The sequence below is a fragment of the Hyalella azteca genome, unplaced genomic scaffold (genome assembly GCF_000764305.2).
Source record: "Hyalella azteca isolate HAZT.00-mixed unplaced genomic scaffold, Hazt_2.0.2 contig13900, whole genome shotgun sequence".
Taxonomy (NCBI): Eukaryota; Metazoa; Arthropoda; class Malacostraca; order Amphipoda; family Hyalellidae; genus Hyalella; species Hyalella azteca.
This window is the reverse complement of record NW_025943805.1, coordinates 168,846-196,373: the sequence shown is the minus strand read 5'-3', so window position 1 is coordinate 196,373 and position 27,528 is coordinate 168,846. Positions and strand designations below refer to the sequence as shown.

Genomic DNA, 27,528 nt, shown 5'->3' with positions numbered 1-27,528 from the left:
TCTAGCCATATGAAACAACTTAGGAAAGCCGTTCCAGAAATATACCTGCACTTCTAAGGGATTCAAATGTTAAGAAATGTGAAGCTAATGCAAAAACATTACGAGTGGCTGTAAATATTTACAGTACACCGAATTTTAAGTAACCATATCAATCTCTCATTAATTCGAATAAATAAATAATTCCTGAATGAATAATTATTCATTTTCCAACATATTCTAGTTCAGTCCTGTGTTGAAAAATCTATCTTTTATCTGATAAGCCAACAAGTTTATCAACAAATTTAAACTTGTTTTTGGCCGTCACGGATATGAAATGATAGCGATCCTCCTCCATTAAGCAAATTTCTCCAGCAGAATTCATTATGCCTTTGCTACACTTGTAGAGGCCAGCCCACGGTGATGGTCGTATATCAGGGCTGTCCAGACAAGCCGTGACTAAACAACCTTTTTTGCTCAGCCCTGTCGACTCTCAAAAACCGTAAGCCTGAAGAGTGAAGAGGCCTTGTTTAGAACCAAAGCATTTGTGTTAAATTTTTACCGCTTACACCAAATTCGTCTGATGCTGTCATATTGGTACGGTTATTGGTTATATTCTTTAGGTAGATAATTTGCTCCGACTTACTTTTTATGTTTACCAGAAAGTGTCTGTTAATTTGATTTAAAATAAGTTTTATTTTAGGACTAACTGTCTTGAATAATTTTTTGTTGCCGACCTTAATTTTTAAAATTAATATATCCTCAGCAAGTGTACAACTAAGGCATAGGCCTACGATGCAAATCGTACGGGTTTCATGAGTTACGTTATATCATTATTTTGCCATGTTTGGAGTTGAAGATGTATTCATCTCTAAACTAGACAAAAAGCAGAACAATGTGACATAGAATTTTGAACTTGAGTATTTACACGTCTAATAATTCCAGTAGCAAAAATACGTCCAAATTTGAAGCCAGTATGAAAAACTAGCCCACAGGTGCATTTCTAAGCCCCCAAAACCAAGCCGTATTATTTTGACCTGCCCATAACAACACCTGCATTGGATCTACCCAAGCCTACGCCTATCGAGAAGAACATCAGAGTTGCGGTCCAGACTTGTTTCTATGAAATCCTATTTAAATGCCATAGTTCCCTTTTTAATTCTATTTATGCAGCTTAGGCTTCCTAAATACCGACACAAGTCCATTGTTTTGCTTGCCAAATCCGTGCCTAGAAAACCAAAAATTGTCTCATAGGGTGCCATACCAAATAACATTCCAGTTTAACTTTCTACTCTCGTAATTTTTCACAATTTGCTGGTCTATCCCAATATTTATGTGTGCTAAAATTTTTTGAATTCCTAAGTTTCCAAGCCGATGACTTATTTTCCAACTCGAATTTCATTTAGTGATCTACTGTTGGAGGTTGAATCAATTTTTTTAATAAACTTCCTAAAGTCTTACTTCTTTGGTCAACAGTTTATTTGGATTTTTCTCCGGATAGAATTATTTGGAACGTACTGTAGTTACTTTAATAAGACGACTAGAAACTTCTTCAGTTGCATGGCTAATACCGGATTGTACATTTCTTGGAATGACTTGAATAATTGGAATGAAATTTTATTGTCATCAATAATTGGAACGACTTCATCTTAATTAACATCAACCACTTCCAGGATTTTTACGAGCATTGGTAGACCAATAGTTGTTCTCACGACGCTACTCCCACCACGTTGCGCAACTACGAACTTCCTGTCTCCGTTTTTACTCACACTTTTTGCGGTTCTTTGTTTCGTGTTGCCGCATCTGATTCCATGCAAATCAGATGATCTTGCATTAAGGAAAAGCGTTTTCAACTCCTCATTATGATTACCTCTACATTGGCTCGTCAGTGCGAAGGTTGCGCAGTACTTCGATTGATGCGCAACATGTTATCATCAATGTATTAAGTCGTTACTTTCGATTTTATTGCTGTTTTTAGGTATAATTAATCAACCGAAAAATTTGCTTGAGAAAACCCAGCTCCATATTCGTTTGCACCGAGTAAAGCTTCTGAAGAAATTATTAGAGTTTTTAACAAACTTAATCAGGTAGATCTTGAATGTACAGTTCATCAGAAGTGCTCTAAATTTCATAGCACTTTAATTGAAAATGTTGTCTCCCAGCATTTTTTATTGCAGTAATTTCCAAGGAAAAGGTTGTGCTGAAATGACCCTGGAACATCTGGGATACTGAAGAGAAGCTCACAGAGCGGACAATTAAGGAAATGAATTGTTAGCTACCGGCGGTAGGTAGGGTGAAAAGGAAATGCTGCGGGACGTCTTTTTATTTCTAATCCTTGACGCCAGATCGTCTCATTTTATGCTCTCTGTGAAATATATATATTTTTAGAGTTTCCAATCATTTCAGAAACATAATTAACATTTAAATATTTCCACATTTTAGACTTTCTTCATACATTTTTGAAATTTATACGTTATTCAAGCGATTTTTCATTCTCGCTCGATGCTTTAGTCAGGATATAGTGAAAATATTTCTGTCAATAATTATTTTATGAACTAAGCCTGATCCAATTGTTAAGGTACTGAATTACCGAATAGTTTTTTTCAAGGTCAAAATCTATCGGTAATTCAGAAGTCACAGGCCGTCGACGGGTCGAGGCTTTTTATCGTCGTTGTCTCATTCGTGCGAAGCGTGAAATTTTCGTGTGCTGTGTTGTGATCAGCGGCAATATTAGACGTGATTATTACAAGTAGAGAGGGCGATCATCCGGAGGAAGTGGAAGCCGTATAATTTGGGTCCACCGATCGGCTGGTCGTTCGTTTGCTTCAAGTTATTATTTCAGTTCCCTGCTATATTCAAGGATAATATTTGATGGCAGGAAATTCCATAATTTTGTTCTTTTTTATTGTGTTACAGGCTGTATCCTTATCCTTAATTTACACTGGTTAAAAAAAACTGTGTGCCCTCACCGTGAATAATTCATCGTTTCTAATTTAAATTCAATTCCAGTATCTCGATTCGTAAATTTTAACATGCTAGTCTTTTTTTTCAAAAGACGCCTCATGAAAAAATATAAACATGTCTAAACTATGCAGTGGTTATGGTTGTCCTACGGATCGTCACTTGTTGCCATGGCAATCTCGTTTGAAACATCTGTTACCCACAGTTTATTCAGCCCATTTATTGTGTGCCATAGCATGGCTTGAATTGCATCTCCAACAGATGTGTAACGTGCGTCCAAAGTGTTCTTGCACAAGCCCAAGTAGCAGATGGCTGACTGGCCTGTGGCTCGCAGCCTTTCAAACTAATTCTTTTATCAAGGAGAATCAGTTACATTTCTCACACACATTCCCCCATCAATTTTCTTTGCTTAAAGTGCAGGTTGGAAAATTTATTTTTCAATAGGGAGTGTAGGTCCTAGATTAAATAAATGTTTTGAAACGAATTCTGTGGCTTCGCTGAAAATTTGCTAACTCGATATTATAATAATAATTTTCCCCGACATGAAACCTATGGAAGTGGTAGTAAATTCTTTGTATATTTTCTAATCCATAGAGTTTATAAGTTATAGACTACATTTTATATGATCCGCCTAGCATTTACACTCCACCTAATTTCGTATATTTCGAGCATCTAATCTAAGCTATGCCACATCAAGCAACTTCGATCAATGTGAGCGACAATTGGTAAAAAAAATCGTTTCATTTCAGAGACCAAACTCGAGATTATTTATTTCGAAATGAGTTTCCATCATCAATAATACAGGAGAAAGGCCGGCCTAAGGCGTCTTATTTCACGCAAGTGCCATCAATTAGTCAGTGATGGCCGTGTCGTATCAGTGTCTCCTTCTGATAATTGAGCTCAATGCGACAAATTGAGCCCCTGTAGCACTGCCGCGAATGTCTTCCAATCGAGTTTCATTCCATTTTAATGACTTGATTACTTTTCATTTCCAACGTACAGCGTTTGGCAAAAAATTAAAAATCGCGGACGACAATAATCACCCAAGTAAATACAAAATACTTGGAAACCTGTTGACGTGGTGGTTTTAGTCCTGATAAATCCTGTCACTAGATAGTAAAATTGTAGGTACAACTTGCAGTAGGTATGTTTATTTATTAAATTCTTTTAAGGCACGTATGCGATTGCAATCAATTAAAAATACAAGCTTTGGTCGAATACCCATCACTTTCAGAAAAAGTTTGGATGCGACAATACCAGTTGGCAGGTCTCTATCGCATCTCTCACTTTGGCCAAGAAAATTTTGTTGGCCCGCATCGACCTCAATTTATCTTGCGTCGATCAAACCACATCTCCTGGAACATCTCGGCCTTCAAGGCGAGAACTCCTACTAACTGAAGACTTTTTCCGTGACTCGATCGATTGGCCAAAATTTTCAGTATGTTCGTGAGCCACTGAATAATTTTTTTCGCCCGTCTCGTTGCTTAATATTACTGAATAGCAATCAGTAGTAATGACGCAGTTACAAAGTGGTTACCGTCGTTTGGTTTAGAGCCCCGTCCTGACGCCCGCGAGCCAGCGACTTGGCAAGAAGGCCTCGCGCGCAACGCCAACGAAAACAAGAGAAGCGCGCTTGTTTCGGCCGACCTCTGCCCGAGGCTCTACCGCCGCCGCCGTGCCCAATTATTTCGCCGACGATGGAAGCTTCTTTGCCAGTCCGCCGAGCGTCTTGAAATGCTCTTTTCCTGTATGCGGTCAAGAGTTCATGTAAATTCATGTCTCGTAGAGGCTCAGTTACTTTAGTACGCGCTGAATTAACTAGGGTGTTTCTCAGCGGTATTCATAGCTAATGATTCATATATACGTGAATGTTTGAAAAATATATTCAACATTTTCATAAGATGATTACCTAGTATTTCAAATAATTTTCATCTGCTTTAATGGTTATTTTATCTATAAACGTTTTACATGTATTTTTCGCCAGTTATGTTGTGGTCGTATATCCGAATATATTTCATATTATTTATCTCTTAGCATTCATTCTATCCTAATTTATTACGGCGGTTGCGATAAAAATTTCAACTTCAATATTTCCCGACTACCCACAAGTAGGGTTGACCAATAACCCGGTAACATGTCGTATGTCGTCCGTGAAATTTTTCTAGGAGAAAAATTATTGAGAGCCTCTAGTTAGGGCTTGGTCTAGCCCCGGGGGTCTCCGCCCCCTGCGCCTCGTCGCGCCATTAGTGCTGACCGGTAATGTACGCTGGTCTCGCTAGGTGGTCTCCCGTATTATTCCACGACTTTCAAAGTAGAACGCTTGATAAAACCCAAGACTGTAGCCCTGCCAGCCCTGCAGCTCTTAATTGGGCCCTCGAACGAGACTTCTCGCTGTGTCCCTACAAGCTGCGCGTCTCGGAACGGGCCAAAAATCGGTGTTTCAGTGTTTTATTTTTACTTGGAACGAACGTGGGCCATCTTTCGGGAGACCAGTAAAAGCGATTCAGTTAGATATGAGCAGCCTTTTGAGAAATGCGAGCACTGGCCTACATTATTACATTATCAAGAATTTCTTTCTGAATTTGATAGTAAAGCATGAGTGAAAAATGCTATCGGTCGTACTGATGACAATGGCTAAAAACAATCCTTTGAAATTAATTGTGATTACAGAGGTTATAGTTTTTGTGCACCAGCAGTAGACGTTAAATTGTGCGAGAGTTTCCTTCCTTCAAAGTTGTTTCCTAAGCGTCTTCATGTCGTAGAGTTTCCTTTAGGTTGTCGTCATTAAGTGCCTAGTGACTTATTCGCTAATATTCTGTTAAGATTGTCGTACTTCAGGAATATATGAGTTTATGGGCTGTTTCATTGTATCATGAATATGGACGGTCTTCACTTGACAATTATTATAACTGAATAACAAACAACAGATGCCGATTGTCCAGGCAAGGTGATGCCACTGACACATCATGGAGCTTACTAAATGAGTACATAATTGTGATTGCAGGAAGCAGCGAGTTAGGAGACTGCTTGGATATTGCATTGTTAAGACTCTTCTCTGGATTGTCTCGTGAGACTTGATTGCCCAAAGCTATGCTAATGAGGCTGTAAACCCTCTCTGGTTATTCGTTTCTGTCAGCTTCGATTCGACGGACTCTGCGTCTATACTTTTGATTTAAAATTTCCAATTATTCTCAGCTCCGAAACGACAAGCTCGCTTGGCGACCTTAAATATAATATAAAATAACTAATAATATATATTTGGCTTTGAATGAGGAGCTCCGTAATATGCGTTTTATTTTCCATTGCGGCAATTTTTGGGATTTTCCGCTAAGTTTACGAGGTCATTATCGGAGCTGCCAAACGTCTCGAGTTGTGAGAGCAAGCGCACATCCTGAGCTGATTTGGGGCAGATGGTAGGATAACTGGCCTTGAGATTGCCTGTGTGAGATAATAAGCCTTTTCCCAAACTCATTTGTCAGTCATCGAGTGGAGTTTTTCTTCCTTCGTGAACCTAAAGCCCCATGAACGTGAAGATTGTCGCAGCCGCAGTGTCGCGTTACAGGTGACAAGGGCTTCCTTTCCTGTCTTATTTTCTGCCGCTTTTTCTATTTCAATGTGATAAAAACTGTTTTCATTCAATTTAATTCTGAAAATGAACAGGTCACTTTCTGGGCTGAAACTTGAAAGCTTTACTTACTTTATGTTTAAAGAGTGTTAATTTTTAAATTAAAACCAAACAATTAAGTTCATGATCCCTATCACTTCATATCTGCCATATATCCATCATGATTTCATTGCATGAAGCCTTTCTTTCGATTTAGATTACTAGGCCGTAATTCACATGAACCTGCACACCCCAGTGTCTTCAATATACCCTTGCTATCTGAAGTGCTTCGGTACCAGCCAGAGAAAGTGCAGGACTTTAGCAACTAAGTTGTTCCTCCAACATCTCTTTCGTCTGCCAATTTTCGGTGTCATGATTTATCGCACAACGAATTATCGAGAGAAAGTCTCAGCGGCTGCCGTTCTGAAAATAAATGCCAGTCACTCTAGAATCGGGTATTATTTTTAGAAGGGCATTTGAGAGGGATGACAACTTTTTTCATGAAAGGTTTCCAGCTTGATCACTTATTTCACCTTTTCACTCTCATAATAACAAAATAATCATATCCTGTAAATGAGATGAAATAAATACGATCAATTTTTGTTTTGAGGCAAAACTTGCTTGTTCCAGGTTGAGTTTAAAGTTTAAATCTGTAGAATTCATGGTTGAATTACATTCTAAAGATGGAATTAGGACCATTAATTATCTCGTGTCCCTTGTGACTAGAAAAGACATTTTCGAGTACTGACTTCAGTTGTTGCAATGCCCCACAATTTACTGCAGTACGCAGGCTGACAATTCGAACGCGATTTAGACAGCAGCTAGGGAGGTGGTGGTTCATCAGTCTCTTTTTTTGTAGCTGAACTTACGCAATCGCTTCCACGCAATAGAATGCTCATAATTGAAGCGATTATAAGAGCGAGAGCAGGTGACACTCGGAGCTGCTATCGAGCAGCAGTGAAAGTCGATGTGCATTTCCCACACACGAGATCTGGTTCTCGAGTAAGACGATTGAACAAACGAGCGGATCGAGGAGCGACTTCTTTGCCTTCCCACCTGATGGTTTTCTCATACAAGGTTCTTCGTCTGAGTTCTTATAGGCGTTTCCTTTTAGCCGAGAGTAGCAGTTTCTGTACGTTCATAACTTGAGCCTGTTGAATTCTCTCGATTGCAATTTTCGCATTTATTATCATAGTTATTTTTTCGTTAAGGATTGGGACGAAATTTGCATATCATACGAGTTTCTGAAAGACTGAAAGAGAATAAATAATCTGAAAAATGACAGTAAATAATATTTCTACCACCGTTGGGAACTGATCCGAGCAAAATGTAAATTTCGCACCGTAATATTGGGAAAAAAGTTTTACCTCGCAGTCTCAGAAGTGTCTCCTTTGTTGCCTTCTCAATAGGAAGGAAGGCGGAAAAACCTTCGTTTCAATCACGATTTCGGTAAAAACTCGCCGCACTGCTAAACGTCGACTCTTTGCACGGGATCGCCTTCGCCTCCGGGACTCGAAATTATCTTCCCCCCTCTTTATCTTGCTTGGAACTATGTTTGCTTTGAATTGAGCCAGGTTGTTAGCTGAATTCTTCGGTTATTCTCTTCCATTTCTACCTTTCAGAGTAACGTTAACACTGAGCGTTCCTAATTGCTCAGTCATCCGCTTTTCCAGCAAACCAATAAGCAAATGGTGTGATGTAACTATTGAGGTGTGCGCATACATCAAATGAAGACGTTTTCCTTCATGAACAGGTTTAGCAAGTATGCTCTTAACAATCCGACATTTAACTGTAAAATTAAATTTAATTATCCGAAAAAACATCGGGCCCAACATAGTTAACCCATTCTATTTTTACCGACACTAGCTCGTTTTTACCGACCAGACAAACGTAATCATCCAAATTTTCTACCTTGATATAGGGACCAGCTCCTTCAGAATTTGGGATGTGAAAGGTAAATTTGCCGTTAATGGTAGTCTTACGCTATCACTTTCATGCATCTGAATGCCCATAATAGAAGCGATTAGCCGAGCGAAAGCTGGTGACACTGGAAATGCTAACGGGCAGCAGTGCAACCTCTGAAAGTTGCGCGTTTGAATTAAACTGGCTTCATGCGAGCTTTGACCATCATTAATTACCGACTATCTTACTAGTATAGATCTTTATACAAGACTAAACTCGCAGACCAATTTAAATTCATTTCTTCAACTCACAAATGCGAGAACGATTGTTCCATCGATAAAGCCTGATTCAAAACCATCATAAGCTAATATTCAAATTTTATGAAACATGAAAAGTAATAGGCAAAAATTTCGTCATCTTAACCTTCCTCATCTCAGTTTCTCAACTAACTTCAAAAGCATAACAGCCACGTGCATTAGTCGGTTTATTACATAGCCTGATCGTAGGAATCTGGCTGGGCAATTTTCTCATCATGCAATCGATATTCTTCTTGCTTGGGCTTAATTTTTCTCCTTCAATGATTGTTTTTGTGCTTCATCGACCTGCAGTAAACGGCGCAGGTTTTTCCATGCGCACGACGGACAGATGCAGCAGGTCCTGAAAATGTTTGATGAGTGTGTTTGCTCATGTCGGGCTCTCCATAATTAGATGGCTTCGAGATGTCGTGTGTTTACAATCGTGTCGGCTTCACTTAACGGCATTCGTAATAAGAGGGAAATTTTCAACCTTCGAGAAAGACGAAGCTGTTGCTGACGAACCTCTTTTAAAGTATAATGAATAATTCCAACGAGTAATATGTTGAAAGAAATCCTCACATCCTTAATATTTTTTAAAATGGAAGTAGTGCTTGCCACTTCGCAACTTCATTAATACTTCGATAGCATTACACCATTAATATTTCAACAGTATGTTATGTGAATATTCGCTTTGTAAATCGGTATTAGTTTTATCGAACTCTGACTTGGCCGTGATCCCTTTAGTGAGCGACTGGTCGCTTATAATGATACTCCACATGCACTTCCTGCCTCGCAAATTTGGTTCCTCACGTCACGTTCACTCCTCTTTAGGACTGATCGATTGAGTTCCAAGTCTCCTTGGGTGCAATTTCGTGACTGACATCCCTCTTTCTTTTCCACTACAATCCTGATTTTTTTATAGATCGTTTTATGGAGCTTGCCTTGTTCTACCCAAGCAATTGCGTCATGAGCGCGTCAACAGGTTTAAAATAATTGATTAATAGAACCTGCCACATTTATTTTGGATTTATTTCTCAATAAAGTGCAAATTAGTTCATAGGAGAGAGTAAATGTTCAGTTTTTTATTTTTTTTGCCTTTATTTAACAACGCATGAATAACTTTTGCAAATAATGTCCTATTAAATACGTTTCACAGGTAATTAATGAAATTTTATAATTAATACTGATCTCAAATAAACATTAGTTCTTATGGAGCTTATAAAGTTTCCAGAAGTTCTCCTGGGCAGCATCATAATGCAACTCAATTCAATTCGACTTCAATCCAATTATGGATATATCAATGTGAATATGTGAGTAACTTATGTTAACAATTAACTTATATTAACTTAGAAGTTATGTGAATGATCATTAGTTGAACAACTAGAAAACTATAACTGAATTTGACGCCATCCCGTAACTCTGAAGACTTTATGTTACAAGGAGCGCCAACACAGACGTTCCTTCAATCCTGCATGCTCCTCGTCCCTTGGTCTGTCGACGATGACAATGCCTTCGCCATAATTAGGGTCGCACTCGAATCTTTATTGCTGATCAAGATGGTTATTTATTTTCCTCCTTCAAAGACTGAATGTAATTGCAACTAACAGCTCCGAGTCGATGGAAAGAAGAGTACGTGTGCTACGCGCACTGCAATTGCTGCGTTTATCAACAAAATGTATCTTCTTGAGCCTGCCTGTCATAATCGATCGGCGACATTTTATCGAATTATTTTCACGATTACTAAATGTTCACTCTATTAGAATGATGATATTTATACCAATTTGCAGTGAACCGTTCTAGCAAATAATGTGACGTTGAAACTCAAATCAAACTCCGTGTTGAACACTCGGCAGGGATTCCGGTCATGAATGTGATGATATCGGTTTGCGGTTTCAGACGCAGATGATGTCCTCTGTGAGTCCCGCCGGTCGTGACAAAATAATCTAAATCTCAAGTTCGAAGACTCATGGTCTGATTGGGCTAATGTTGCGGATTAATTTTATGAATCATCTCATCTTGTAAACCTACAAATTTTTTAAATTGTCAAACTCTATTTCAAAATTTCCACTAATTCTCGGTAATTTTCTGAAGAAATGACTTTGGATAAATTGTACGCTGGATGTCATTCGTTCCTTTCATCGTTCATTGTCCTTACCTAATTTCATCATTCATTGTCTTTTCCTAAATTTCTTCCGTATATGCATGTCTGGAATAAACTTTATTTTTATATGCAGAAATTTTATAACTTTTTATTCAGGATAATTTGTAAAATATCCTTTTCATTGAGAAGCGTTCTCTCTATTCATTTTACATATCCAATTTCCTTTAATTCAGTACGCGCACAAGTCCATCTCGTCACGCTCGATCAGCTGTCACGTCCGAGATCAGCAAGTGTGAACAATAAAACTCGCTCTCGGTAAGGCGATGGCGAACGCCCTCGGACAATGCGTGGCTCGCAGCCGTCATCTCCTAATTGATTTTATCTGAGATCGACGTTCAGACTTGGCACTGCGTCGCGAATCGCCTCGCACTTCTACATGCACCGATTTGGAGTTCAGGATTTGACGTTAATTCAATCTCCACAGCTTTGGTTTTTTCGTTAAATTCTTTATATTATTTTCTGGAAAATGGAAAATTATTTTACCCATAGGAGCAGCATTTACTTTAAATTGATATGCCGCCAAACTGCGAGGATAAACATTGGAAAGTGATTTTTAACCTCTAGTGAAACATTATTTTTGTTGTGCACTCGTATAAAACCTAGTAATTGCACTAATTTTCCCTTACTGGGTTGAAATTACCGCATTGAATTTCTCACCAAGCTGTATTTTTTCGGCTATCAGAAGAGTTCTTCCTTATTGAGGATGAGGCTTAAACTTACGCTAGCGTGCAGAATCAACGCTGGCGAGTCAAGCGAATCATTTTTATTGTGAGTTGCAATCAAGCCACATGTTCGTAACCAGCCATTCGTATTCGACGTTCTTATAAGGCGCAAATAAGAAGGCAAGCCGGCGGCGCTCACCAGATAGCGTGTCTCTCCAGGCCTTCCAGACACCGACTTTGATGCCCAAATTATGCTCATTTTTTCTTCCCGCTTCTTCTGGAGTATGAATTGAACTCCAGCATTTAGCATTTCCGTGTTCGAACGAAAACTTCGGTCCCAAGCCATCGCCAATTTATGGTTGGAATTTTGCAACACCCATCTATTACTCGAAATTTTTGTAGGAATCTTGCTATTGATCACACGAAGGACGTACTCATTGTATAGACGTTCTAGTTGGTTGAAATATGTGAACGTTTTCGCACGGGTCATTTCCCGACATATACGCAATTTTCTCATTTACATAACGTGAAGATTATAATTAAACGTTGTTTCTTTCAGAGTTCTCAAAGTTTTCGAACCAAAGTTGAGGTTCAATTGCACTATAACATTTAGCAACATTACACCAGCATGGCAGCTGCGGCCAGAAGCAATACATGCGCGTTACAAAGGTTTCACCGAATAAGTTCAGCTGATGCTGCTCAAAAAAGTAGCCCAGATAAGACTGACCTCTTTTGTAAGCGCCGAAGGAGGCCTGTGCTGGTCATTGTAGCCACATTAATGTCCCGCTGAGCCATTATCAACGAAAAGTCATGCCGTTTCTTCTTGGATTTCTAAGTCGGATGAGTATTATTCATTCGTTAGCGTATGCAACGACGATTCTATTTCATTAGTAAGTGTGAATTTGTTCTCAGGGTTTCGTTATATATAGGGCCTTAAATTGATGGCCCTGTTGATCTTAATTCCATACTCACCTATGGAATTGTTTTCGGGCTCAAGGTTAAAATTTTTTACAAATATTTTACAAATTATATTCATCATATTTGTAGTCTGACGAATTGGCAGAGTTTGAGATTGTGTTCTTGGGAAATCTCTGGTTGTACAACATACATTCCTTATATCTTATAGGTTGCAAGTTATTCGGTCTTCATTTTATTGGGCGATAACATTCAAGCTTTGCAGTTCTTAGAAAAGAGTGTTTGTGGTACGAGTACATTGTAAAGTGAATTTAAAAGCAGACGATTTAACTATTGAGCAAAAATAATTTTTATCTGTATTTTTATTAGCGATAAAATTTTTGTCGCTGCAAATCTAAATTGGTCATCTTTCAGAAAAATGCTTTCCTAAAGAAAGTGAACTTCCGCCGACCGCATCCCTGCCGAGTTCGCGGGCCGGGACAATTGTGGCCTCAAAGATAAACTTGTGCACAAAAGTTCGTGGTTTTTAGCTCTGACCGAAACACGCCTCTTGGCCACAAAGCATTGATTTGGCCGCCTTGTTTCTCTTCCCGCTGCAGAATTTTGCTTTGTTAACGTCTTCATTGAGAGAGAACTTGTGCTTCAAAGTCGGTCAGCCCTTGGCCAAAGGCCTTTGTAACCGAAGAATTATTATGAAAATGGATAGAAAAATTGTATACTTGGGTACTTATGTAGTTTGCCCTCTGCTGGGAACATTGGCTAGCAGCAAAGATGACACAATTGGTCAACCATGCTATTAAACCACGTGATACATTCACTTTCAAGTTCATCGTCTCGTTTCTTTGATATTTTTGAAATACCTTTACAGTCCATGCCTCGATTTATGTCTCTTTATGCACATGTCAAGCAACTATGCTCACGTGACTGAGAATCTCCACATGAGAAGCGATAATACATCAAGTTTGATAGCATCGAGTTTGGATGAGGCAATCCATCAGAGCGCTTGCTTTGCACGCACCAATCCATCAATTTAGTTTAGTTGGCTCGCAGGACGGCGGTCCGGACATATCCTGCGTTATCTAAATGAGCGTAATGAATCATTTCTTGTACTTCATTGCCTGTGAAACATTACATTTTTCTTGAATTTATACAAAATATTTGAAACAACCAATTGCAGTTGGTCCAGAGCTTATGTTAAAATGAAATAAAATCCGTCGAACTCTACTTCTTATCAAATACTGAAAATTTGATAATTTTTAATAGGTAATATTAATAATTATAATTTTATAATTATAATTATTATAATATAATTGATAATTTTTATCAAAATTATCTTTCCTTTGTCGATTATGTGAAAAAAGGAATGGGATATCAATTTTATATACAGGAATATTGTAGCGTTTATTCATCACGTTCAATTTTTTGGCATCATGAATGGTAACGCGGCTGGAACTTTATTCATAAAAACTTTTCTAAGCATTCGATCTCATCACCTACCTAAATTCCTCCTCTTAAATGATCTCTGAATTGTTCCTGAGAAATGTTTGATTTATTGAGTAATTGCGACTCACTCTCTTGCTGCACGCAAGCTTGCAACAGGTTCTAGTTTTAAGAGCCTTTTCTAAGTGACTAATGTCTCTTTCAGAACCACCATCTTTTCTTACGAACTTTCTGGAGGGCAGCAGAGAATTTCTTGCCGACTTTCCTGCTAGCTTTCGCTCTCGGGAATTTTATATTCATCTTACTAAATTATCTTCATTTCATTCTTTTTACGCCGATGCCACCTGTTTCCTAAACCTTGTATACTACAATAAAATTCAATTATTTTACTTAAATTGGTCTTTCAAGAATAGCTTATTTTTAGCTTATGGGAGTTTATCGCTATATGGCTTATTTAGGAGTTTATCGACCTCAGCGCATTGTTTGCATTGCACAAACTTAATCCGCGAAGCAAAACGTCTTCTCTACACGACAATAAATGACATGCGGACTCCCGTGTTCAGGTGCCTAAGCCTCCGACTTACAGGACAGTTTGAAGTCCTCTGAATAAGCTTATCCGCAGCGGCCACCAAGACGATGCGCATGCTACTGCTCATAAAGTTCTACACACAAGGAGACTTTGTAGCATCGGACACACAGGCTTCCTAAAGCAGATTGATCGCTGTTCCGTCGACGATCACATCTCTCGGTTTCAGTTCATCCGCGTGCCAGGTGCAAAGAAGTTTCGTATGGTTGGTTGGCTTGCTATTGATAAGTACGGTGATAGTCACAAATTTATGAAGAAATCATACTTGGTAACGAATACTTTTGGTAAAATTATATAGTATTTAAATTTGTTCACTCTCGAAGCATATTTGGCACTCGCGGACTCAAGCGTTCTCATGGAGGAATGCAATTTTATTCTGGCAGAAATAAAATATCCCATTTCTTGTCTTATTGTTGCACCACTCACAAGTTCGGATGTGATCATTTGTGTTGAACAGCAAACACTTCATAGCAGAATAGTCTTTTTCTCAGAAGGTCTCAACTTAACCCAGAATATCTTTAATAACATGCAATCATTGCGGTCAAAAATGGTACTCTTGCTGCGGCCTTGGAGGCAGTAGCAAGCCTTTTGCCCCAGCCAATAAGCAGGGGTCTCTACAGAGTGGTGTGCAATTATGTAAAATCGCTCCTGCCGTAATTGCTAAAATATCTGACGCTTATCTCGCTGCCTTGCAACAATATTCAGACCAAGAAGAGTCGGCTGCCTCGAAGCGCGATTTTTTACACGTTTCCAATTTTTCTCGAAGAGTGCCCGTATTTTTTGTTGGTGCCGAGCATAGCGCTGCCGTAAGCTACGTTTGGGGCCGCCTTGCTACGGCCATCGTAACTATACATAAGATGAACAGAGCAATTAACATAGCACTGCTAGCCGCTCGCCTGCCCTTGCTTATAGTCTGCTAAGCCTTGTAGGTTGTTCGTGCTCCCAGCCAAGCCTTTTGTCCGCTTGCAGCTCATTAACTTCTCAAAAGTTTTCTTTAAAACGTATCGTCCGAGGGTTAACTGGATAACTCTGCACGAGTCTTCTGGAAAAATATCTATTTTGCAAATCACTCGTAGCTGTCTCTTGTTATTTAGTCAGTTTCAATACGAGTAAATGTATTGTATGAACGTCAATCGTCCCGTTCACTGTCCATGCCTATGTAAACAAAAATTATTCAGTTTTATGCGCATTAATTTCATTACGCTTAATCTTATCTCGACCAGGCGTGCCACAGCAAACTTTCCATGGGAGATCTGCGTACGGCCACAACGTATGCACAGATCGTCGTCTGTTTGCTTTCTCTCTTCTTTCTCCTCCGAGAAACTTATGGCCCAGGAATGTTGGCTGGTCAACGCTCGCTTGCTCTAACAGGCAGACGTATGCATGCTGGCCCTTGCTTGCTTTAAATCTTTGAAGCCTAGTTATTTTTTTCCGTAACAGTACCAATTATATTTTTTACAATTTTTCTCTGTTCCTTCGCTGTTGGCTTGACGAGCAGAAAGAAGCATTTATTCGCTTGCGCATTAGCCAACCTTGCATCTGCGCGGAATCAAATGATTCAGTCAGACTCGTAATAGCACCTTTTATACAGCACAGGTTTTTCCTCATAATTTAAAAGGAATTAGTCGTTCTTCAAATGTGTTTTTTTCCTATTCATTTACCTTTAAACACTCCAGTTCCTGAAACTTTGTCGTTGCTAGTCCGTATTCAGCGTCACTTGATGCAACAGCGGGAGCATGTACAAGCTTTCTCTCTTTTCTCGAATCCCTTCCAGAATCCCTCTCTTTTCCCGAATCCCATTTAATCCCTGCCTATAACTAGAGCGTTTATGCTAACATTATAATTAAGAATCAAATCCTAACTAGGGTATGATTCTTCTTTCTCTGAAAAGTGATCTACTGAAAACGCTGTCAACATGAAACGCGTGACGAAACGCTCCGTAACTCGATAAGCGTTCACTTTTGTTTCAGAGTCACTGTAGGTTCTCACCTAATGGTTCACAGCGTCTTCCGCAGAACCATTAACATCGGTTATAATAGAAAGCTTGAAGACGACGATTTTTCTCTCACTGGATGAAATAGCGAGACGAATGGTGTACAGTCGCTATACTGAATTAGCGACCGTAGTGTCATTCGAATTTTATGGATGAATATAGTGTATATCACCTACATTTTTACCTAAAATTACTCAGTTTCATGAGTGCGGTATTTCTATCGAATACTTAATCTACAGGATAATAATTTGAATTTTAAAACCACCGAATTCTATTTAATTCTGCCCCCAACCTTTTTCCACCCTATAAAATAAATTGAAATATTCTGATAAAATAAAACGACCAAAGTTATGAAACCTAATTCACTGAACAGTCTGAAAATTTCCTGTATATAATTTCATCAAGATTAAATTAAGCGTAAGTTTTTAAGAACTAGACCTGACCACACGGACGTATCCTATCCTATTAAGGCCTGAGGTATTGTACAGTATCACCGACACTACTGGCGCTATTGTAAATCTCTGCCATCGGTACCCCGGCCCATACATAAAGAAACCAAGCCGAATAGTCAAACTTACGAAACCACGTACAATGTAGACGCTCTCACAGAGGCGATGCTCGCAACCGCGGTGGCTTGTCATTAACCGGAACTGATATGCAAGGAGAAGACTTTCGAGCAAAAAATAGATGACCACATAAAATTCTTGCTGGTAGGCTTCCGTCGATATTGGGGACAAGGCGTGAATTTTTTTCGTTAGTGAGGAAAATTACAAAAAGGGGTTTTGGAAGATGAAAAATGATTTTATGTAGGTTGCAGCGTTAGCTCAACTCTGTAGAGCTCTTTTTCGTAACGTTTTTAGATTATTGAAATTTTTTATGCATGCTAACATTGTATCGTTGTGATTTTAACTGTCCTGTGTTTTCCTTTACATTTTTGAGCTCGTGAAATTTAAATTATATCCACAAATCAATAATCACAGCAAATTTCACGACAAAAGGAGTTTTTCTATATAGTAGTCCTATATTCGAAGATTTGCCGTCTTTCTGTTCCCATTTTGTAAGAAACCAGTGGACTCCTTTTTCCGGTGCCTTTTATTAAATCATTAGCATTCTTCCACTAAAAAGCTTTTAGCTATAAAATCCTCAGCGATATTTAACTATTCTGAGTAGGTTTTACATTTTCAAAGTCAACTTCTGTATTTTTTGTTGTGCGTGTGGCAACTGCGATGTAATAGAAGCGTGCGGTGCCGCGTCACGCACGGCCGCAGCACGATGTTCCGTGACCGCCGACCTCCCGACCACCGGCGGCCTTTGACCAAACGATTTAGCAACACAGCTTGTGTCATTCTTAATGAAATAATAATGGATGCGAGTTTAGAATTAATGATTAGAATTTTATCTATTGAATCACTCATGTTGAATGATGCTTATTATACAAGTAACTTGAAGGAAGATTGAATACTCTGACACGATTGGTCCATACCGTGTGGGATGCCTCATTACAGTGTAGTTACAGTTCCAGAATTTTTCACGTAATTTCTGTACACATCTCGCAATGTAAGAAGAGGTCAAAAAACTTAATTTTTTCATGTTTTTGAGTTAAATTTCTAATATTTTGGCCCACTTCTAGAATACACTCGCGTGCTGGTGCCATTTTGTCCCCTGGTCGGCATTAGTCTATAAAAGTTCCGTCACTTTTAGTGCGAAAAACCTGACGTTGTTGCAACGAGCCTCCGATTCGCTTTGTTAACGAAATCGGGAAACGTAAAAAAGGCGTCACCGAGAAATTGTCAAATCCGACTGAAGCTCTTTAGCCCCGGTCGATTTTTCCCCCATTTGATCTGAAGACATGTCCGGAAAAGCCTGATTTCGAGCTGGCGGATTCCTGCCGCAAAATCTGTCCATAAAATCTGAACCATAAAATCCAGCTCCAGGGATAAGAAGAAGTGTGTTTTATTGATCGTTGCTAGTAAATAGTACGCAATCATAACATGAGCACGGAATATAACTCGTTGTGTTGATCAAAATTTCAAAATCCTTATGACTAGATTTTCCTGCTTAGTTTATACGCGCGTTAAGGTTTTATTTAGAAATTAATTTCTACAACTGTTAATATAATGCAAACCAAATATTAGCACGAACTAACCACAAATGTCCAATTATTTCCTAACAACAGCTCGGCCAACAAAGCAGTTTCAGTTGCATAACGCGATAACGCAGTGTCGCCAATTACGCTTGCATTCCTATTAGACTGTGAGCTCAGATTTCAATCTTCAGTGCACAAGTTTTGCCTTAGAATATGACGCAAATTTTTGACCACTTTATTGATGGATCCTCGTTTAGGACGAGCCGAGCATGAATAGCAACTTTGGAGCTCAGCCCTACACTCGCTAAAGAACATCCTTAGCGGCACAATGTGAACGGTCGAGATAAATGACGAAAGAATCATCCCTAATATCCCCCTAATGGCCTTCTCGATCTTTCCTTTCTGCACGCTTCCTTGACGCCACAAAGACCCTAGATATATAGGTAGCGTCCTCATCTTGATATGTTTCGTCACAAGTTGTTATACCTTGCTCATGTTATTACGACATCGTGTTCAACTCTTCTAAAGTATCCACAGAAGTATTATATTTTGATTATTCTCAAAAATATTCGCATCGTCTCCAAACATATTTTTACGACAATCTACATATATTCTTGAAGTGATAACAAATCTTATAGTTCCATGCGTAAAAAATCTACCATTTTAATAACAACAACCGATCTTTGTCTAATTTCCAGGAGTCTCTGCAAGCAGCGTCGACGACCATCAGCACGGCTACTCGTAGCTGGGCGAGCCTGCGCAGCGTGTCGGTGCTGGTACCTCGCTCGTGGACGCCATCAGTGTGCCCGCTGCTGCTGGGGATCACCGAGGCCGAGAATGAGTCTTGGGACACGGCAAATATTCGGGTGACCACTGCACAACATCCTCGGTACGGCATGAGACCATGGACCCAACAGAGCCAGGGCTGCGGCAAGCAAGGAGACTTCATAAGAGTTGCTCATCAGCTCCTCAAGCAGAATACTTCGCTTGTCAATGGTGAGTAATTTATATACAATTTATTTCGTATTGTGATTAATTGTAAACTGCAATTATGTAAATCTTGTTGTAAGCAATGCATAGATAAAACGGATTTAAATCTTCCTAAAATTTCTGTTAGTTGTGAAATTTATAACAAAACGACCATTTCAAATGGTGTTAAATATCTATAATTTTCAGAGAGTTTTTGCTACAAATCTATTTCCCACTATAATAATTGATTTTGGCAAGCCAAACAAACCACTAAAGTAAACGATACTTTCTCTATTTTCCTGCTGTCATGCACATTGATATTGATCCTTGAGATCCGACTTATAAGCCATGCTTTAGCATGCATGGTATTAGGAATACGTGAGTAAATGTGCGTTCGTTTGCTTTCCTCTCCTTTGTTTAGCCGCCACTTGAGTTTTTAATTGCATGCATGTTGCATCAATCACTGGAATTTCTACCCAACCATGTCGAGCTCTGCAGATTTGCAGTCTCGCAAATCCCTTCATTAGATGAACCAAAACACTGGCCTGCCGTGCAATTTATTCCGATCATGCAAATCAGACTGAATTTGTCGGTGGGGCTGTGCGGTCAAGACTTTCGAACAGCACTAATGTATTGAATAGCTAAATGTAGGGCGAATCTTGTATTAGACGCATTATATTCGCCTGTAAACTTTTGATTAATGACAGCTTATTTGCCTCGTGCTCCTGAAGCCGAGAATGTATTTAATTATCTGATTATCAATGGAATGGGTTCTTGTTTTAAATATTTTAAAATGTTATAGTTTGGGACGCAATTTCAAACGTCCTTATACTTTACTCGAAAACAATATGTCGTTACTCACTCGTCAATCGCAGGTTCGAAAAGAAAATTTAGACGAAAGAACGAGGATTCGTTTAAATTTGAATCTTGGTGTATTGCTATTAGTTCTGGTAAGCATTATGATTCCTAGAAGATATTCAATTCGTTTACGCATTCTTTTACTAATGAGTTGTTTTAGCCACATACTGTTGGTCTATTTGCGTCTATAGTTCCTTAATATTCTTTTAAGCGTATAATTCGTTGTCAATAAATTATAGTTACATTTTGCATACGATCTTCTGCAACGGGCCTTCCGTCCTCAGTAAACGTAAAACTTACTGCGGCTACCCGCACTTCAATGGCACTATACTTCTGAGCTCCTTCCTCGAATCTATCGATTCAAGTCATTCTTTCACCAGAGTTTTGTGGCCTGAAACGTTGCTGTGGGGCGATGAAGCGTGAACAGCGGCTCTAGAACTGGAACATGCTCTTAAATAGACATCCACGAGTGCTTCGAATACCTGTGAAGTTATTAGCAATTCTGAACACCAGTGAAACAGATTTTGTGGGCGGATACCTGTGAGTTGTTGGGCGTATGATTGCTGGTTTTCTCGTGCAATAATCGTTCTATGCGAGTTCTGATCCCATCGCTGATGTTCCCAAGCATTCCTTGTCGAACTCATTCCTTCTGTCCTGCAATGCCGCTCGTGAAATCTCCCGAGGCTGTTCCTTGGAATGCTTGGTATGCTTCGAGTTTATTTTTAACATTCTCAATCTGTTTCACGAATGCCTCTGGTATGGTGTAATGCCCATTTATGCTCTGATTATAACAAATCACAAACTTCGACCTACTTATTTTAACTAGTCACCATTGAGCAAATTCAAAGTTTAAATTTACATCTATCATTTATTATGTGTATTGGATCTCATTCCTTTCACAATTTAGATCTAAGTACTTGATGAATGATGTACAATGCTTCAATATTCTGGTTGGTCGTTATGCTCGCGGGACATTGATCTCATCTTTTTAGTTTCTTTGTACGTTTCCCGTTTCTTTAACTTTTGTGTTTTAATTTACTACCAAATTCTAGAGTCGTGCCCCTTGTGGTGAGACAGGAAATTAGTAGCGGGCGCTGCGCAGACGAAGCTTGTAGACGAGATTAGCACCGACTTTTGCGATCATCCGGCGGCTTCTCTGCCGGTTACACCTGAAGATGCTCTATACTTAAAGAATAATTTCTGATGTTCATATAAACTGGGGATCAGTAATCAAAATCAAAATTTGGGATTGTTTGGTTGACATTGTATATTGCATTCATTCATAATGCAATCGTAAATCTTGCTCCTGATTATTCTCAAGATTCCTTTGATAAAACGATAGTGTTAAGGTCTTATAACATATAAGATTACTCTCCTTACCTATATAATCACGGAATGCCCATTACTCAACTGCGGTATACCTCGGAGCCGTTGACCTTGAACTTTTTGCAAACTTTTGGAATTCCTTAATTGATTATTAAGAGAAAATGAAAATCCGAATCTCTGTGACGAGAGCGCGATGATGACCATGAAGATGACGCTCATGTCATTTCCGTGCAATTGATTTTCTGGGGCCCAATTAATGACGTTGCGAGGGGAGCTCGTGACGCAGGGTGCGAGACCGTCACGTTTAAGCCCCTTGACGCTTGGTCGTCTCGTAATTGTTGTGAATTCATTTATTTCTGATTGTTAAGAAATATATATATAATATATACATATAAAAAATTTGTATATTCAAATTATCACTGAATTTTGATTTTTATTTTTTTCCATCAACGATTCCCCTAAGATTTGACTATCAATAATAAAATTGAGATGTCCAAGGATCATAGAGATCCAAGTTTCATGATCCTATGGGCGAGACTCCTATTAGCTTAAACTTATGATGGAAATAAATCATCAGGCTGGAGTCGTAATTACAAATATTGATGTTTTCCAATGAAATTAACTGGAAACTTTCGGTGGTCCTAACTTTTCATCATACAAGAGCACTAATTAGATTTTTTATATTAATTTAGTCATTTGATCGGAGTTACAGAACGCTTCCATTTTTCGCACGAGATTTTTGGGCAGTACATCAAATGTTTTTCGAACTTAGCATGAAGTTTTTTTTTCAACTGGAAAAATTTACCACTCCACCAAGCAAATTTTATGCCAAGGTTCTTGTTTTTTGTTATGAACTTTATTTTTATTTATCTATTTTATTCTGAGTGGCTCTAATTTTCCGCTTCGTCAACTTACCATCGCCCCAAGACTTTCTGAATCTCGTCAAATTTTTATGAGGACCAACAAGAGATTCGTCGCAAAGCCGTGACTCTAAATTATGAAAAGAACCCCAGTCTCGGGTTTAATGGTCGACGCGTGCGCCAAATGTCACTTTAGCACACATGTAACTGACCGCTGGAATGGCTGCCGTGAACTTCACTTCTCTTGATAAGCTTCATTCTTGGTTGATTGTGATCAGCTCATTGATTTCGTGGTAATATTAAGTCGAATAGTTACATCGGTAGTTATCAAGCAGAGAAAAAAACGGTACGAGAAAGGTAGGAGAACATTTTTTCCGCGGGTAATGTTAATGGAGGCTAATAATTTCCCCTTAAATCATATTTTTGGCTAATAACACAAAAATATTTTCCGCCTGGTCGCATTTTTTCCTCTACGATATAATTTCCTTCAGTGAATTAGTTAATATTTAATCAAAAAGCGGACAGAATTTCTCAAACCATTTTAAATTTGGATAGGTTTCATCCTTGAAACTAATGATACGTTAAATACGAAAAACCGTGCGGAATAATTTTTTGCCATAGATTTGACTTGTAACAGCGCTCGTCACTTTTTCATCCACATCGTTATCCTGTTTTGATATTTGCTCTTCCTTATGCCCCGAGGTTTTATATACTCCTGTTCTAATATTATATATATATATATTATGTATTCTATATATAATATAGAATCTATAATTCCATCCACGTTGTATACGCTTCCACGTATGAGCAACTCAGAAGTAATTGACACTGCGGGGAAAGAGATCTCCTATGTACGCATCATTGGAGTTATATCGAGTATTAGTGACGTTTAACCTTACTGTGCATTCTGGTCAACATATCCGTGTTCGCTAAATGACTGTAAATTGGCGGTTGGGCACCCGCGAGGGAATTACAATCAGGTTTGGCTTTATCATCGAATAAGTCACACGTGTATTGATTAGAAGAATGCAACATTTATCTAAGAAAACATTCTATAGCACTCCAATTCGATATATCCTGAAAAAAAACGTTATATTCTATGCTGATAAATTATGACAGTAGTGATTGTGATGGTGATCGACAATAACAAATCTCGTCGGGATCAGACACTCCAACATGATCGACCAAAGACATTACCGCGTGGGTACAATTTAGGCTCCTGTAAAGCAATGTCGGCAATTCTTGCTTTCTAAAGAAAGATGCATCGTGACTGTTCGACAAGACGCCACTGCTAAGGAATGGGACCTGTGTCGTAGCCCCATGATTATTCCCCACGGTTAGAATTGATAGAAGTGAGATTAACGAGAAAATTACTCCAGGCCTTTCGTGGCGTCTCAAATGAAGGGGTTCTGAGCCATGAATGATTCAGCTCTCGCAGCTAAAGCAACATTCCGTTGTGGCTTCTTGCCACTCGCCACCGAACTCGTCTTGGAACGAAATCCCGCTACATTTTTGCCCATCGCAAAACACTTTCCAAGTTCTGGAACAATCCTAATTCAAATCACAGGTTTTTTAGCACGCATTCAAACTTAGGGGAAATCAATGCCGCCCACAATATGTCGATAAAATCCTGTAATTATATTTATCAGTTATCGCGTTACGCTGATTCTTCGTCGATTCTACGTCGCCGCGTAAAGAGTCCCACTAAACGACCACGGCGGGAAGGACTTTGTCGTATCGGGCTGGATGGCGATCACGAAAGGTCCTGCAAGAGCTACTTACTTCAGAAATAAATTACAGTCGGCCCTAAAATTACGCGCGAAGAACCGGATGCCTCACAATGAGCCGCTTCCTCGGAAGATTCGCCGTCAGATTCCTTGGGAAAGTTAATAAGTAATTAAAGAACCGACAGGCTCCCTCAGTAGCAGTGTTGACGTGACAGGAATTTTGCGAGTACTGCTGATTTCATCAATTTCAGATACTCTGTGATTATTTCTGCTGCGTGGTCAATTTCAGATGTGATTATTTTACTCTTGAATTTGTTCAGTGAATCCCTAAATGTGTGATAGTACCTTAAGACCGATCCAATTATATTATATGCCGCATAATATGCGGTATTGATAGATCATGGGCACAAATCGTCCTTCAGCTTCTTCCAAACTGGACGATTCTACAATTTCATTCTACAGCTTTAAAATGCCTCTTATGTTTTAATGTTAATTTGTAATATAGAATATTGAATTTTGTTCTTTTATCACCGTTTAAATACTTTCTTCTCGAAGTTCTTAAAATATTTTTTTCTTTGTCAGGCCGGCTTCTGGCCCACGAGTGGCTGCGATATCGCTATGGAGTGTTCGAAGAGGTAGGAGAAGTTGGCAACCCCTTCCACCCGCCCCACTACCGCGCGCGCAACGCTCAGTGGAAGCCTAACGCTTGCGGCAACCGAAACATCGTCGAATCTGACTCGTCTACGTGCGACCCGAAGGAGTTAGGATGTGACCTCGACATCAAGCAGGAAGATAATCCCGGCCTCACATCCTCTTTCATGGCTTTTCCTCGTATCCCATCGGTAAGTTTTATTATCTTAAATATCGTTCAGTTTAATTCAATTTAAGTAAGTGGTCTGTGGGCATATTCTTGTCTGCTGTTTACCCGAAATCCCAAAGCCATCTTTAAATATTACGTTCCCTTTCAAATTCTTTTTAGCTCTAAGGTAAACTCTACTCTTTCATTGTAGTATTAATTATATATTCCAAGCTCACTCCCGTTCTTTCGTAAGTTCTATAACACAAGACTTGTTGGAAAAACAATATTCAATCACAGAACACGTTCTTTAAAGTAGAATATCCATGTGCGATTTGCCTCCCACCTTGCCCATATCTGATAATAATTTAAATGGTCAAATTAAGACCTTAAGTTACAGTTTTTTGACCGTACACCATCAGCTTGCATTTCGCTCAAGTTGCGGCCGCGCTTCGAAGCTAATATGATCGAACACTTCACTGCGTCGTAAGTGCTTCCCTCCAAGCGCGACCACACACACCTCCTTTTTTCCTTGCGCTTGCTTATTGACTCTATAGTGAGAAATATCGCGCTATTTTTGACGGTAATTTCCCGTTAAAGACTCGCAAAACATCCGAGATTACAACAGGAACAAAAAAAATGTAACAAAAATTACCTTGGAATTTTTTTTCTTTAGACACGGGAAAGGGAAATTTCTCTGTAAGTCATCATGTTATCTATACATGGACTGAGGTATATATAGGTTCGAAATTTATGAAAACAACAGCATTTTTATTATACCGTTAATTAAAACATTTGAACTTTTCGAATAACATTTCGTTGGAATAATATTTTTAATACCTTACGAACTAGATATGCCATCAAAACATTTTTCATGCATTTGAATACTAATATATTTTATTAACTCTAAAATATAATTACATAAAATATAAATAACATATATTTTATTACTTGAAATGATCAAATCCTCGTAGACGACTTAGGGGCGCGAAAGCAGATACATACCGTTTCATCAGGGAACACTTGAACTTTTTGAATGAGAATTCGCTGGAAGAATCAAGACATTTTTTATAAATGTGAAAACCTAAGAACTTATATCCCTTATGTTTAAAATGACAAAATGCTCGTTAAAGACTTAGTGGTTTGTAAGCAGAGACTGAGACGATGCATGACGGCAGGCAAGCGTCCCTCATTGCGTTCATGTGAAGACGAGCTCTCATCGACACTCGGGGCTCGCCGCCCCCCGCCCGCGCTCCGTGTCTCACACACCCTCCGCTGTATCCCGTTACATCCCAGGCATTGCCTTACAGGCTTAATATTATTGACGGAATCTTATTATAACAGGATTTGCGCTTTTAAACTTTATATTGTCATTGGCATTGACCGGCTTGTGGAATATTATTTTAACAGGATTTACGCTTTTAAGCATTAGATTGTCATTGGCATTGACCTGCGTGTGGAATCTTATTCTAACAGGATTTAGTTCTTTAGGCAATAGATTGTTCTGGGCATTGCCTTAAGTTCTCTAATGCCAACGAAATCTTATTTTAACGGAATATATTTTTAGGCGTTTTTTTTTTCGAGGCATTGTCTTGCAGTCTCTCTAGTGCTGGCAGAATCTCATTTAATGATTTTTTTTAATATACTCTGTTGCTGAATACACAATCTTACCCAACTGTGGATATTATGATTAGAAGAATTACATTTACTAACTGTATTTTAGTTAAATCCATCAGCGCATTTATTTCAATCGGCTATAAGCAGACGCGGTTCTACCTAAAGCTCGATAACCTGAATTGTTTACGTTTGTAGATTACTTCACACTAAACATAATAATCAATTTTAGAATTCAACTACTACATATCAACCCTCATTTCAAAATATCATTTTTTATTCCAATCACGATTCTTATCACAAGTTGAACAAGCGAAATTAAATCTGATTTATTATGTTCTATGAGATTGCAATAATTTAATAATGACGTTACTTATTATTAATATATGTACATTATTACAATGAAGTCAGACCGTAAAGTCTCGTCCCAATGCTCGTTGTTGACGAGTTAAATCGAGGGCAACCGAGTGCAAGAAAAGTCTTTAATTCAGCGAGGATAATTCATGCTTCCCTGCGAGAAGTAGGCTCTTTAATTCTTTCGATAACGGCGCGTAATGACACGCATGCGCGCGTGTGTGACGTCACACTTCATGCGCACGCTCATTCAGTCTCAGCCGCAACACGCACACACCTTCCGCGGAGTGTGACATCGCGTGGCTTGTCGCTTCTGGGCTGATATCACCTCAGTGATTTCTATTCATATATTTTCGCAATTCTGTGTTCAAGCTTTGATATCGACAATAGCCTATAGATTCTGATTATTTCATCAGAAAGCAATCTGCAAATTGATCGATTT

At 38.9% G+C, this 27,528-nt stretch overlaps 1 protein-coding gene across 1 annotated transcript in view; it reads left to right on the top strand.

The window, feature by feature from the left end:
- Nucleotides 1–27,528, top strand: part of LOC108669947 (calcium-activated chloride channel regulator 1) — a 38,986-nt gene that overhangs the window by 4,342 nt on the left and 7,116 nt on the right. Inside the window, exons 2-3 of the mRNA XM_018157393.2 lie at nucleotides 19,281–19,578; nucleotides 24,905–25,164. Coding sequence (XP_018012882.1) covers nucleotides 19,281–19,578; nucleotides 24,905–25,164 — 558 coding nt within the window. The remainder of the gene's footprint in view (nucleotides 1–19,280; nucleotides 19,579–24,904; nucleotides 25,165–27,528) is intronic.